The sequence below is a fragment of the Corylus avellana genome, chromosome ca2, assembly GCF_901000735.1.
Source record: "Corylus avellana chromosome ca2, CavTom2PMs-1.0".
Classification (NCBI taxonomy): domain Eukaryota; kingdom Viridiplantae; phylum Streptophyta; class Magnoliopsida; order Fagales; family Betulaceae; genus Corylus; species Corylus avellana.
Window position 1 is genome coordinate 48,937,111 of NC_081542.1, and position 14,893 is coordinate 48,952,003.

Sequence of the window (14,893 nt, forward strand, 5' to 3'; positions counted from 1 at the left end):
TTTTATTTTTTATTTTGAGGGTGTCGTGGGTTAAAAAAAAAAAATCCATGGCACCCCCAAGGGGTAACATGGCTCCACCACTGTCTCCAACCAATTAAGCTAACCCACAAAAATTTTAGAGATTCTTAATTCATAGTGCCTAATACTCATTAATTTTAAAAATGTATACAATTATTATTATTATTATTTTTTACGTTCCCGCACAAGAGGGGGAGGGAGATTCAAACTAATAACCTCCATTTCATTAGGCGTGGTCCCAGCTAATTGAGCTACTTACCTCTTGGGAACGTATACAATTATTACTAAAGGTTAGTATAAAGACAACATTAGGGCATATGATAAAAAATAATTGATTTAATCATTTAATTAATATTTCAACACCCTTTCACACGTGTGGATTCAGACTCCCTTAAAAAGTTAAGCGCAGCAAACATATTATTAAAATGAGAACGAAATAACAAAGATAATTTTTATATTCATAAGATATTCTGACACAATAAACCCAAAAGATATTATAAATTTATAAATTAACATTTAACGTTTAAGACATTCTTTGCACTTGATTTTTTGTTTGAGATTTTTTTTTTTTTTAATGAATTTTTCTTAGAGACATAAATAAATAAATAATTTTTTAAGAAAAAAAAGAAGAAGAAGAAATAGTCTTTTAAACCTTATAGTTGGCATCGGATAGAAAATACACGTAATTGAATTGGAGTAAATTAAGTTAATTAACCAAACTGCTTAGACCACTCTTAGCACTTCAGTCAATTTATATAACGAGGGATGCACGTGACACAGCCAGGTACGATGCATGCACAGAGTTGTCGTGTTGCACTCCATATTTTCTTTCACAATCAGCAAAGCAACATTTTTGGGGTTTTATCCTACTGCTTCTGTCCAACGTACGCTGTTTATTCAAGAACACTTCTCACGTGACCGACCTGTCTTTATGGTTTTGCTTTGTCTTCACTATGATCTTTTACAGAACAGGTTGGAAATTTCTGGTAAAGGAGCATTTCAAAGTGATTATTATTATTTTTTCTTCCAATTTTATAAAATTCAGTTGGCGGCGTATTTCAAGCTCATATCAGACTGATCAAACATTTGATCTCATCTATATGCTGCCATTAAAAATTGCTCAAATGAGAGAAAATTTTTATTATGCCGCAAAGCCTCCGGAATGCCCATCGAAATATCGTCGGAGGTTTGAAAATACAATATATAGCACCCTTTCCAGCTAAATATGTACCTTAATTTTCAATTTTGAAGTATAAAATGGCCACTGAAATATGTATGAGATATAATTACATATCTTTTGATTTGATCTTGATGCACCTTCACAAATTTTCATTTGTGCGCTTTAGCCATCCGCTGACCTTTGTGTGGTTGTATACAAAACTGTGAATGTCATTTTGTAAGTCCAACATGGCTGCGCTGCTTAAACCGGCATGTCGATTGCTTCATGCTCTGGCGTCTTATATGCAAAACCAGATTCATCACTCGAACGCCTTTTGACCACACTTGCCCTCTGCACTAACCTCACCAATGCTTGTACCACTTCGGACATGGGAGGCCGAAACTCCGGTTCCGGCTATACAGAAAACCAAAATTGTAAATTGAACATTCTAAAAAATGACACATTATTTAAATTGAACCCAAAGGCTACTAAAGAATCATGGATCTTAAAAAATGGAAAACAGAAGTCTAGGGTTTGCTAGGTATGTTTTTACATCTGGGCTACCATTTTGACCACTGGTAACATAGTAAGCAGTACATCACTCATCATATTGTTTTAAGAGATTATTTACCTCTAGTACATCATTCATCATGGTGTCTAATATATTGCATTAATTGTTCTTAGACTGGTCAGGTTTGATATCGAATAGCTGTTTCATGGAACAGCAGGAACTCGAAGTCTTAGACAAAATTTAGTACTATTCATACATTAATTAAGTAGGTAACTTTCCTGAAAATGTAGTGGGAACAACCCAATAAGGAAAAGAAATCAAATAAGAATGCTGGAATACGTAAAAGTACTGGAAATATTACCCAAATTGATAAAAGGGCACAAGATAACATGATAAAGATGTCGAATCCTCATATTAAGGAGAAAATTTTGTCTAAATCAAACTTTTAAAAGGAGGTAAATTTTTATGGAATATATAGCGTTGAGCTGTTTTAACAAGCCATAAGTATGTGATTTCTCTTTGTTCATCGTAATCTGATCTCATCGTGAAATTGATCTTAGCAGTTACCATTAGTAATGAATTTACCTGAACACAGAGGGCAATGATGTCAGCAAAGCGTGACAAAGACTTTGCAGGATACATGCCATTGAGGGTAGGATCAACCATTTTTGCCAACGCATCTATATCGTGGAGTTGGGGAGTAGCCCATCTCACAAGTGATTGTTCTGATCTCACCCTTGAACTAAACAACAGAAGGTGTGAGGGAAGGGGAAAACTTTACAGATATATCAATCATTAAGATAATGAAAAAGCTGCCAAAGAGATTCAAAGAACATAAACACGTTTTCAGTAATGTCGGACAGCTTTACCTGTCCAGCGGCTTTCTGCCAGTCAAAAGCTCCAACATCACGACTCCAAAGCTGTACACATCACTCTTTACAGTGTATATCCCTGACAAGGCAAATTCTGGTGCACTATAACCAAATGAACCAATCATTTGAGTTGAAACCTGTAAAGCATGAAGTAGAGATAATTTACCATGCCAGCACAAAACAAAATCTACATACAGATCAAGCACCAAAATGCACAAAGGAAATTAAATTTATTCATCAATCCACAAGCATAACATAACTCTGTTTTATCTACCTGCCTCTCCGTGTTTGGAGTTAGAGCAGCCAAACCACAGTCTGACAAATGGGGATTGAGCTCTTCATCAAGCAAAATGTTTGCTGACTTGAAGTTTCTATGTACAACAGATGGCAAGCACACTTCATGCAAGTACCTGATAGTCAAAGCTATTATTTAGAAAGGAAATTGAAGCAAATCTTTGGGCATATGCGTATTTCCACCACACATACACACTTAGAGAGAGAGAGAGAGAGAGAGAGAGAGAGAGAGAGTTAAAACCAGATAATACATACTCTAAGGCCCGAGCAGTGCCAAGTGCTACCCTAACACGGGCATTCCAAGTCAGAGTGTTACTGCCATCTTCAGCAAAATGGAGCATGTCATGTAGATTCGCATTTCCTATATACTCATAAACTAGAAGACGCTGACCATGCTCTGCACAATATCCAGCCAGTGTAACAATGTTTGGGTGCCTCAAGCGCGACATATTTGAAACAGCTTCGAGAAAATTATCTTCCTCCTGTAATGACAGTGCTGCATTGTCGATCTTCTTAATGGCCATTATCTAAGATAAAATAGAAGACAGAACGTGTTAATTCAACTATCATCCAAAAAATCCAAAGTTATGACTAGAAGACAAATATCCTACCATGCTTGGGGAGGGGGCTGGCGGATTATGACAGTACAAAGGAAAAACATTACTAGTAATTTTTTAAGGATAAGAATTTAATAAATAACCATAACATAGCAAAATCACCTTTCCATTAGCGAACTCTGCTTTGTAAACACGACCAAGGGAACCTTCACCAATAAGAAATTCTTGACTAAAGCTATTTGTTGCTGTCTGGAGAGAAGCAACAGTATATGAAGTAGCAGTGATAGGTGACTTTATTATTCTCTTCACAGATCCATTTTTTCCTTGCACCCTTTCAACCGTCAATTTTTCTGCAGGTGGGGGCTTCAGATCTATAACAGCACCCATGCTTTTTGATCTCTGTTCTTGCATCTCAGTAATTACTGCACAAAAAAAGGACACATCATGGAAGCAGTCAGGATGTTTGCACAAAAGCGTTCAGATCCAAATTAGTAATGATAGATTTTAAACCATTTTAAAAGAAGAAATTTACATTTGCCATAACATTGATGTGTTGGTAGTAGAGTTGATTAAACTGCAAAAATTTATTTACAACATCTATTTTTTTTATAAGTAGTGGCCCCTAGGGGAGGGGGAAGGGGAGATTCAAGCTAGTAATTTATTTACAAAATCCAACTCCTCTGCATCTTTAGAAAAACGAACTTCAATTGTCATAAACCTCTAAAGATGTTAAGAGTCTTGATACTTAAGTAGCTTTACTTTCATAGAATCATGGCCCTTCATAAATCCAAATTTATAATCCCAACAAATGCAACTGAATAGATCAATTACAAAGGAAAAATGACATTGGGAGTAACAATAACAAGGAAAGAGAATCTACCATTATTTGTTCCAACCGAGAGACTACCCCTTGGAGTTCTAGCACCAGTGTCCTTCTTTTTCTTTCGAATGCAAAAAGCAAGAACAAGTAGTAGAACCAAAACAATGAAAATGGAACCCAGGATTATGCCTACTATAGCGCCAACCGTCAACCCCTTATCAGAATGAGATGATTCACCATTAGAACCCCGTGGTGAAGGTCCACCAGATCTTGCATGAGTTCGATTAGCATTTGATCTGCCAGGAGGAGGTGGGGTATATGGTGGTGGAGGAGGAGCAGGACCATTGTCAAATTTATTTCCACCATATCTGTTTTATTTATAGAAGTTATGAGTATTGCAAAAAGTTGCATTACAAAACAACTTGGCATATAAGAAAAATGCATGAAAACTTACATAAAATTAGGGATTGCTTTAAGTTCTTGAGGTACCCATCCACTGAAATTGTTGTTTGCAACATTTCTGTAGAAAAATTGGGTCTAAGAACAATAGAAAGGTAGATAACGCAACCAAAAATCCCAACATAAGGAACAGAACTTACAGAGTAGTCAAAGGCAAACTCATAAGAACATTAAGAGAACCCGTCATTTGATTGTTCTGCAAATAGCTGCCACAAGTTCAGATATCATGAGAAGTTAAAAACAAACTGCATAAAGATTTGCAAGGAGGTTTTCTAAAATGAAAGTAGCACCATAAAACACTCACAGTGAAGAGAGATTCGACAATGAACTTAAGGAACTAGGAAGATCTCCAGAAAAGTTGTTGAAAGAGAGATCCCTGCAATCACAAGCAAGATGGAATAATTACATGAAAAAGGCAAAACCAATCTCAATAGTACGGAAATAATCTATTAGTGCAAATTATCTGAAAGAGACATATAAGGATTAGTGGGTTACTCTAAACAGAAAAGGGTTGAAGGATATGGTTTGAGCATCAGTGTAGTCACTAGGCACCATTGGACAGCTAAACTACGAATAGAATAGTACATCATAAACAAAGAGTTAGAGCAAGATATCTTACAAGGTTGTGAGGCCAACAAGATTATTAGCAAAAACATCTCCGATTGACTGGGAAAGTGAATTACGGCTCATGTTCCTAAGCAAAGATTTTCAAAACAAGCAATAAGTAGACCGCCATATGGCAACTGAATAGCACAAGTGATTGAATTTTCATGGCAATCAAAATAGCCACTCACAGATAACTGAGAGAAACCATGCTAGAAAAAGAATAAGGAAGATTCCCAGTTAAGTTGTTGCCTGCAAGATTTCTGCACGATACAATAAACAAGAGATATTGCATAAAATAACAAAAAATCACAGCTTCAAAAAGATAGAAACAATACACAAAAAGATTGAACTTACAAGCTTGTAAGATTTGGTGGCAACTGATATGGGATTGTATCATGAATGTCGTTGTCACTCAGATCGCTAGCAAACACAAATAAAAATAAAGTAATAACTCAATTAGCCGAAAAAAAATTATATAATTTCATAACCCAATAAGAAAAATAAAGCAATAATATTCTCACAATTTTCTCAACGACTTGAGGTCCGCAAGGCTGTATCCCATAGTCCCATTGAGTCCTAATCCAGAAATTTCACTGTTACAATAATAATACGACCCATTAGCTAAATCTCAAACTGATTGAACCACCAAATTCAGTTCAAAGAACCAACATTTGCCATAAACATTCGTACATTGTAACAACAGCTGAGCCCTCACAGGTAATCCCTTTCCATGACTCTCCGCACGGATCACCGCCAATGCTTTTCCAATTAGTTAGCTTAGAAGGGCTGTTTAACGAGGTGTACAAAACCTGAAGAGATTGAACTGCAATTCAACGAAGGAAAATCAGACCCAAAACCCCAAAAATGACATACGCATAAAATAAATCTTGCATTTGGTTGCTCAGAAAGTTGTCAAAAAATAACCAATAAAATTTTCAAAGCAAATTGACTCTGAAAATTTTCACCATTTGTTACCTGAGCTCAACTTATCCTAGTAGAAGTATCCAGCCCCGGATAGGACGAATTTCTCATTTATTTAACAAAATTAAGCAAAAAGTTTACAGCTTCAGCTTGTTTTGTTTTCCTACATTTTCTCAGCAACCAAACATAGTATAAAGGATCGAGCTTTAACAAAACAAGATCAAAAATTGCAAACCCAGAAAGTCAATGCCCATTTCCTCGCTTCTTTTCACTCCATCAACATCTAAATCCACATTTACCATTTTCAAAAAACAAAAAAAGGTTCAAAACCAATCACAACCAATGTGCTTCTGATGAATTAAAATCTCTAAAAAAAAAACAAATACACAGTAAAAGCAAACTGATCACAGACTCACAGTGAAAACAAAAAACAAAAAGTACCGTCAGAAGGGTCAGTAGTGGCTCGAACAAGAGGCAGAGCAACAAAGATCAAAGCGAGTAACACCAGCTGAGTGAGTTGACGAGTTGAAAAGGGCGCAAAAGCAGCGCGTCTGTTGACCATTTTGGTTCCAGACTCCAGTGTGGAGGTTCAGAGGCGGTGTTCAGGTGAGGCAGAGCGCATGCAAGAGCAACATGGACCCGCAGCCGAAGAAGAAGAACAAGAACAAGAAGATGAATAGATTGGAGAAGAGATCAGGGAAGTAGTTTGAGGCATTGCCATTAAGAAAGGGACAGAGGGTCAGATAGAGATTCGAAGCTTAGAGTAATGAAGAGAGAGAGATGGAGAATTGAGAGAAAGAGTGTGTGTGTGGGTGTGTGTCGGCGAAAAAGGCAAAAAGGGATTAAGAAAATTAGAAGAAAAAAAATTATTATAATGTAAGCCAGTGGAAGGTTTGGTTTAGACTTTAGAGTAGGCAAGCAACGTATGAGTGTGCGATGCTTTTCAGCTCTGTCAATATGGGCTTTCTTACGTCGGCTTTGGATTCTCTACGTACGTTTTTTTCTTTCTTCTTCTACACCTTTGCCATGTCGGCAGTCGAGATTGGAATGCACGTGTCCGATCAAAATTCATTTTATGGTCTCTGTCTAAATTTCATTCATCCAAGGCCTTTTGGATTTGATATCCCATCCATCAGCCAATGGATCGAAAGGACAGCTGGATAATACCACACTGAATTTTTTCTTTTGACTTCACTACTTATTTTAGCAATTTAAAATTTTAGAATTCAGTCATTATGTTATTTAAAATAATGTCAAGTGTCTATAAACATTGAATTTGAATTCACTGAAATTCTTAGAAGAATTTCAGTTTCTAAAATTTTAAATTTAGGCAGTTCATTTTCCATTCAATAGTCATTGTTCTGCCACGTGTTCCATTATTAATAAAATAATTATTATTTTATTAGTAGTGGAACATGTGGCAGAACAATGACTTTTGAATAAAAAATGGAGGGTCTAAATTTGCAATTTCAGAAACTGAAATTCCCTAGAAATTTCAGCAGATCCTAATCCATAAACATTTAAAACGTTATTCTAAATTAGTAAACTGCTATTAATGACCCTAAGAATTTAATGTGCATTTTAAATATTTATAGACATTTGGTACTATTTTAAATGAATAGCAAAATATTTCCTCCCAACGAGCCCTTTAAAATTTTAAGTAATATAGCACCAGATTTAAATGACATTATGAACGATATAAAATGAAATAAAACAAAATTTGAACTTTAAAATGAATCTTATCGAGAATCATAATGTTAGATGGGAAATCTTAACCAATAATCCTGATAGGATTTTTTTTTTTTCTTTTTTAAATTCAAATCATATCTCAGTTTTCTCCAACACTTTCAAAAGAAAAAAAACCAGATGTGGGAATTGGAGAACTAACAATTTTGTACAAGAAGCATGATGTTATTAGTTATAGGGTTAGTTTATTGGTCAGGTAGTTAAGATTTGTTTAACTAATAATATATTTTGATCATGGAGATTTGTTTATTTGAAAAGAGAAAAGAAAGTCCTATTTTGACATTTTCTTTCTTGGTATTCAATTACTTACTCTATAAAGAACGATATATTTTTTTTCTCTAGGAAGAAGAAAGAGAGGATATATATATATATACCTCATTTGTATTTGCATTTCTCTTCAACAATATATTTAATATAAAAGTGTATAATCTAATTACATTAAAACATTTATAAAAATACATTATATTACTTTTTATATCACATTAAATTATCATTTTTATTTTTCAAATCATAAATAAAAGTACTCTCCAAAACACAAACACGGCATTGACGGCAACACCCCCAAGACCTTTGTTCGAGGGGCAGGAAGTGTCCAGATTACCCTTTATTCTCAAAGCATTGATCTTCCGCTTTTAGCGCTTTCGTGGTGAGGTCCCAACGGACAGTTTGGATCTGCATGCATGTATAGGAAATTTGCGAAAGTAGCTGAAATTGTAATCTGTGGGGGGGGGGACTCTTACCTTTTTTTGACTTTGGAAAGTTGTTGTGGATGGGCCTTTTCACTTTCTGCTATTGATGGCAAATAATGACGTGTGAATGCTCAGAAAAAGGGTTTTTTTTTTCTGTATTATTATGATAGACAAATTTTTTATAATTTAATTTATTAAATTAATATGCGTCTAATTTTTTTTTAATCGGTGTGAGCGGGCAAAATATGACTCTGATGCTTAAATTAGTATATGTTTAAAAAGGTTCTAAAGAGATAACTCAATCGGCTGAAATTACGCCTACTGAAACAGAAGTCATTAGTTCGAATTCTCCACCCTTTTTGTACACACATGTTAAAAAAATAATAATAATAATTAATATATGTTTAAAAAGTAGCTTGAAGTAAAAACTAAACAAAATTTTCTGAAAATATAAAATAATTTATTTTTGTAAATTTAATGAATCAATAATTTAATTTATAGACTCGCATAAATCAAATTAAATTGTGTCGACGTGGGATTAAAGAAAATAAACTGCCATATTACTGACTAATAAGACGATGAAAGCTGGATCCCATTAAAGAAAAAAGGTGACTTAGAATAGAATGAGTCAAATTTGAATGGGCACAGTCATTGTCACAAACTTTGTGCTTTTTTATAGAATTATAGGCAATAAAATAAACTATTTATGTATTGCATCGAGTAAAACGACATGGGATGATGGGAAGCAAGCAACACAGAGTGCAAAAAATCCTCCTCCACTGCCGTCGGTGAACCGACCATTCACCATTGGTCCAAAAACGTCTTTCTATCAGTTGTCACACGTTGCCACTTGCATGTGCTAATCGTGGCTAGAGCTCTGGAAAGGAAGTAAGAGAGAGATTGAACTGTCGGTCATAATTATTCAATTTTTATATTTATTTATTTTTTTTAAGCTTACCTTAACTTCCTAATTTATTTTCTATTTTAATTAAATATTTAATATAAAAATATATATATAATTTAATCCCTCAAACTATTAGACATTTTCATTTTAGCTTTATAATGTTCAAAAAGTGATAAAGTAATCCTCTAAAGTACCAACTAATTATAATTTGGTCATTCCGTTAGTCATGACGTCGTTTTGAGGGAACAAAAAAAAAAATGGTGGTTTAAGGGTGGCTCGCTGGCAACCCCATTGCCTATGGGGTGGCCGCCGAGCCACCCCATGCCTGTTGGGTGGCCACCCAGCCACCCATAGGCAATGGGGTGGCCAACGAGCCACCCCTAAACCACCGTTTTTTTTTAATTATTATTTTTTTTTTTTTAAGGGGTGGCCAGTGAGCCACCCTTAAACCATCGTATTTTTTAATTGTTATTATTATTTTTTTTTAATTTTTTTTCAAAACGACGTTGTTTTTTGGGAGGCATTTTTTGAATTGACTTTTTTTTTTTTTTTTTTTCAAAAGAGCATTTTAGTAATTTAACTTTGTCAAAACAATGTAGTATTGAATTTTTCATCTTATTTGACGGTAATGACTAACAGAGTGACCAAATTGTAACTGGTTGGTAGTTTGGGAGCTACTTTATTACTTTTTGAATATTGAAGGGCTAAAATGAAAATGACCGATAGTTTGAAGGGTTAAATTATGTTTTTCCCTTTAACATATTACTTATCGGATGGTTAAATTAAAGCAGGTTAATTAACCTCTTTGTTTATATGTCCCACATGTCACGACTTTAACGGATTAATCAGTTGAGTATACCTACTACAGTAACAGCGACTTTCCTTTCTGTATAGTACATTATTTTAATCAAATTATTTAATTTTTGTTTTATCTATTAATTAAGTGGGCCATAGCCTCGTTGTCGTGGGTCTTATGTCTCTCCAACTCCTTCAAAAATTCTCCGTTGCTGGACACCTACCTATGAAACTATACCCCACAAATTTAAATTTCATTAATGAAGGCTCGTACGGGTGATCTAAATTTGAACAGATTTTTTTTATTTTAATTTATTTATGTGGCGTGTTGATGAATATATTAGCTGGTCAACTGAAGGAGAAAAATAGCTCCTACTAAATATAGCTGCTGAAATGCTCCAACGGGTATTTTTAAAGGTTCCTCCTTCGCGGAGACCGACAGGCCACAATGCAAGTGCAGCCGCCGACTCAGCCGATCACTTCTTTTGTGGAAAAAACATGTTGAAGCCAATTCTGAAGTCAATCTTATGGTTTTTTTTTGTTCACATTAATGGGACAGGTGTTGGGGGTGATCTACGCCGTATCAGCGTATCTGTCGAAGAATAGAAAAGGATACTGAAAGGGACAAGTAAAGAGTTACTCAAAAAAACACAGGCGTAAGGTTGTTGTTACAGGCAGCACCAAAAGGGACAAGAGAAGAGAATTGGTTGCAGGTTAAAGTGTCACGTAAAACGGGAAGGCCAAAATCCAACTAAAATTGGCATACTATGGTACAAAGTACAAACCAAAGAGGGAGCAAAGTATATAACATTATATTCAGTTTTTTATTGCATTGAAGCAAGCAAAGAATCCATTTGCTGTCGTAGATCCGTTTTGTGTTGTCATTTTCTTGATTCATAAGTAAGATCAACTCATGAAAACTTCATTAAAATTAATCACTTATAAATTAGTATTACATAATAAGTAAGGCCTCGTTTGATTCGCGAAATATGTATTCCGTTAAGAAAATGAATAGTTATTATTATTACATGTTGATTCATAAGTAAGATCTTCCCATTTTCGTGCGTTCCGGGTGAGGTTGTGGCCACCTCAAATCCCCCGGGGTGGTCGGGTGGTGCGACCACCCTAGGTCTTGCAGTGGGTGGCCAGCCACTCCCTGCAATTCAAGGTTTTTCCTTTTTTTTTTTCTTTTTTTTTCAATAAAAAACAAATTTAAGGATTAAAAGAAACTTTTGAAAAAAAAAAATTTTGATTTTTTTGAAAAAGGTTGTTCATTCCTTCATGAATAGTTATTTTTCCTAAAAATGAGATAAATAATTATTCTTGTGTGCAAGGAATTAATTAGTGATTTTCACGGGAATAATTATTTATATGAATAGGCATTTACAAAACAAAAAAATGACTATTCCATATTAATAACCATTTTAATCCAGAGGTTTATTCTGCAAACCAAACAAGCCCTAAGTAAATTTCAAAATCAATATGGAGCAGGTTTTTAACACAAAGCTTTAACCAAATGGGTTGTCTTGTTCTTTGTTCTTATTAGCAAACTTAAAAGAGGGAGAGAACTTTATAACATGGGGCATGGCCCTGTAGCTATCCCGTGACCATATCCATGGCCTTGTGATTATGGCTTGAAAGACAAAACTAGAAAGGACACATCTAATGGTTTCAGAAATATATACTACTCCCTGTTTTTACCCAATTCCTAATCTTCATTCAGATGAGATCTAATTCTATTGGACCATAAGGAATTTCACCACTGACTAGCTGGTACCTTCAGCACTCTCAGTGCCTACCAAACGACAAGTCACTAAGAAACAAAAGTTTCATAGACAAGGGAGGCTAGACTAGGGATGCATTTTTTTTTTAAAAAAAAAAAAACACAAATACAATATCAAATTATGTTTCCATGTAAACCCTCTTTTCTATATTTGAATAGAAAAAAAAAAAAAAACAAAAACAAAAAATTCAACACAAAATTAGTGGGTTAGTGTTGATAGGTCTAACCCGTTTAATTAAATTAGTCAGGTTATGATTAACCTATATAGTCTTACATTCATGTATCGGCACGACCTGAACCAGACATGTGACATTTAGGGTTGACAATTTTTAACACGATATGTGAATCCATCACAAAATTAACGGGTTGTGGTTAAAGGGTTAAATATGTTTAATTATGGTTAATCTATATACTTTTATACTATACATCGACAAGATTCAAATCTAAAATGCGAACACAAATTGTCACTCCTAGCTACGAGGTTCAAGATTGTTGAGTGATACAATAACATTTAAAAGTAATTATATAAACAAAGAAAACCATAAAAATTGTACAAGGGCATTCCCCAAACAAAATAAAAGGCAAAGAAAAGATCATCCAGGATGGAGGAAGGTTAGAAAACATCTTTAAAAAAATGCTATACATATTTTTACTTTTACATATTCAAATGTTCACTCTTTGACGTGGTAATAAAAAATTACCATTTAATTCAAATTTCAATAATAATCTATTCAAAATCTAATGATAATTGTGTTAAGAGTGCAATATACTTGGCATTTCTCAACGTCTTGGGCCTATTGGCCGACTGAGAAACAGTGCGTTGCCCAAGTTCACAGACCATCTAACAGGCCTCGGGCCAGGGCCTCACGACATTTGCAAGTTTGCAACTAACGATTCTTTTTAGAGCAAGACCATAAACAGAAGTGTTACATTTGACTGTAACCCAGAATATAACCTCCTTAAAAATAAAAAAAAGATGTTTATTGATGCGTTTTTTAGGCTGTTTTTTTATTTGAGAAAGTGTTTTGATGTGAGAAATTCTGGTAATATTCCTTTCTCTCCAAATTGTATCAACCATTACACCTTGGGATCATCCGGAATGAAGAGTCTCATTACTCATAATGTAAATCTTTAAAGACATTTCTCGCTAGATTTGAAAGAATTCGAGAAGAAAAAAAATATACAAACCATAAAAGTTTTTATTCAAATTAAATTGAAGTAAATTTTGTTTTGTTTAGTTTGTTAAATTGATATGTATCTTTAGAACATACGATTCTCATGTGTATTTTGTAAGGGAAAGATGCAAAATCAATAATGGTAGTTTACCTTATTTGTAATTAGCAATTTGTAGTATACAAATGAACTCAAATATCTCCAATGAATATCAATAAAATAATTTTTTATTTTTTTTATTTTTATAGTCAAATTTTATATACTGACTTAACAGATTTTGATAATGTGACATGCTAGAGTAAAAAAAAAAAAAAGGATAAATGCAAAATTTGTCCATGTGGTTGGCCTAATTTACAAATCACTCCCTGTGGTTTAAAAAATAATTTATAGGTCCCTAGAGTAGCCAAAATAACATTTTACTCACTGAACTCATTTTCCGTTAAATGACTTAACGGAAACCGTTACACTGTCATATCACACTCAATAAAAATAAGACACGTGTTATTTTTTATTTATGCTTTTAAAAAATGACAAATAAGTTTTTCCACATCATTTTGAGGTTTCAACATACACTCCAAGTCAAATTAAATAAACCTAATCCCTCTATATCTCATGTGCCGCCGTCGTCTTCATCTTCCCTTACGATTCTTGCCGTCGTCTTCATCTTCCCCAATGATTTTTGCCATTGTATTCATCTTCATGCCGTTGTTTTCATCTTCCCCACCAATTCTTGCCGTTATCGTCTTCATCTTCCCCAAAAAAACAACACAAAGATAGAGGAATGCATTGTTTCCGATGCTCGGAAACAATTTTTGAAGATGCTTCAATATTCAAAAACAAATCCGAATTTCCATAGAAAGACTACCTAAAATGCACTAATCAAAAAATGCAAATACCCAAAAATCTCAGAGTAATTCAAAGATCGAAGATCACACCCATCAGAAGATGAAGATGACGACAAAAATCGTTGGAGAAGATGAAAACGACGGTGCACAGAGGATATAAAGGGATTAGGTTTATTTAATTTGACGTGGAGTGTGTGTTGTAGCCTCAAAATGACTTGGAAAAGCTTATTTGTCATTTTTTAAAAGCATAAATAAAAAAGAATACGTGTCTTATTTTTATTGGATGTGACGTGGCAATGTAACATTTCCGTTAAGTCATTTAATGGAAAAAGAATTCAAGGAGTAAAATGCTATTTTGGCCTACCCTAAGGACCTATAAATTATTTTTTTAAACCACATGGAGTGATTTGTAAATTAAGCAAACTACATTGACCAATTTTGCATTTATAAAAAAAAAAAAAAAAAAATTGTGAAACGTGTTTACCGTACGAAAAGTAAATCACGTAAATTGCTTTTGCAGTTTTTTTCCTTTGTATTAAAAAAAAAATTCACTTGAAAATCACTTGCTCTGTTTTTCTTGCTCTAGAGTACATGTGCGTCGGTTAAAGAGGGTAAAGGAAGGTTGCGGAAGTTGATGTCTGAACAGTCGAATTGAGACACTTGAACCTGCAATTCGTGTTCTTTGCGAGAGAAATTATCAAATAAAGAAGCATGAACAAGAAAGGCTTGTCCATTTTGATG

The 14,893-nt window shown here is 34.2% G+C and overlaps 1 protein-coding gene across 1 annotated transcript; it reads right to left on the minus strand.

The window, feature by feature from the left end:
• Window positions 1–1,134: 1,134 nt before the first annotated feature.
• LOC132171995 (protein STRUBBELIG-RECEPTOR FAMILY 8-like) lies at window positions 1,135–7,039 on the minus strand. Its single transcript, XM_059583412.1, has 16 exons — window positions 6,659–7,039; window positions 5,987–6,119; window positions 5,818–5,889; window positions 5,651–5,716; window positions 5,485–5,556; window positions 5,310–5,384; window positions 4,995–5,066; window positions 4,831–4,896; window positions 4,686–4,751; window positions 4,292–4,599; window positions 3,574–3,833; window positions 3,110–3,381; window positions 2,835–2,970; window positions 2,558–2,697; window positions 2,274–2,430; window positions 1,135–1,591 (listed from the first exon to the last, which is right to left on the minus strand). The coding sequence occupies exons 1-16, from the start codon at window positions 6,777–6,779 to the stop codon at window positions 1,439–1,441; spliced, it is 2,169 nt and encodes a 722-aa protein (XP_059439395.1). The 5' UTR covers window positions 6,780–7,039; the 3' UTR covers window positions 1,135–1,438.
• Between the last annotated feature and the right edge of the window lie 7,854 nt (window positions 7,040–14,893).

Coding starts and splice junctions, on each gene's coding strand:
- LOC132171995 (XM_059583412.1), bottom strand. CDS start 6,779: ATGGTCAACAGACGCGCTGCTTTTGCGCCCTTTTCAACTCGTCAACTC. Junction 3,382..3,573: donor CAGAGTTCGCTAATGGAAAG/GTGATTTTGCTA, acceptor ATTTTATCTTAG/ATAATGGCCATTAAGAAGAT. Junction 1,592..2,273: donor TCATTGCCCTCTGTGTTCAG/GTAAATTCATTA, acceptor TTTTCTGTATAG/CCGGAACCGGAGTTTCGGCC.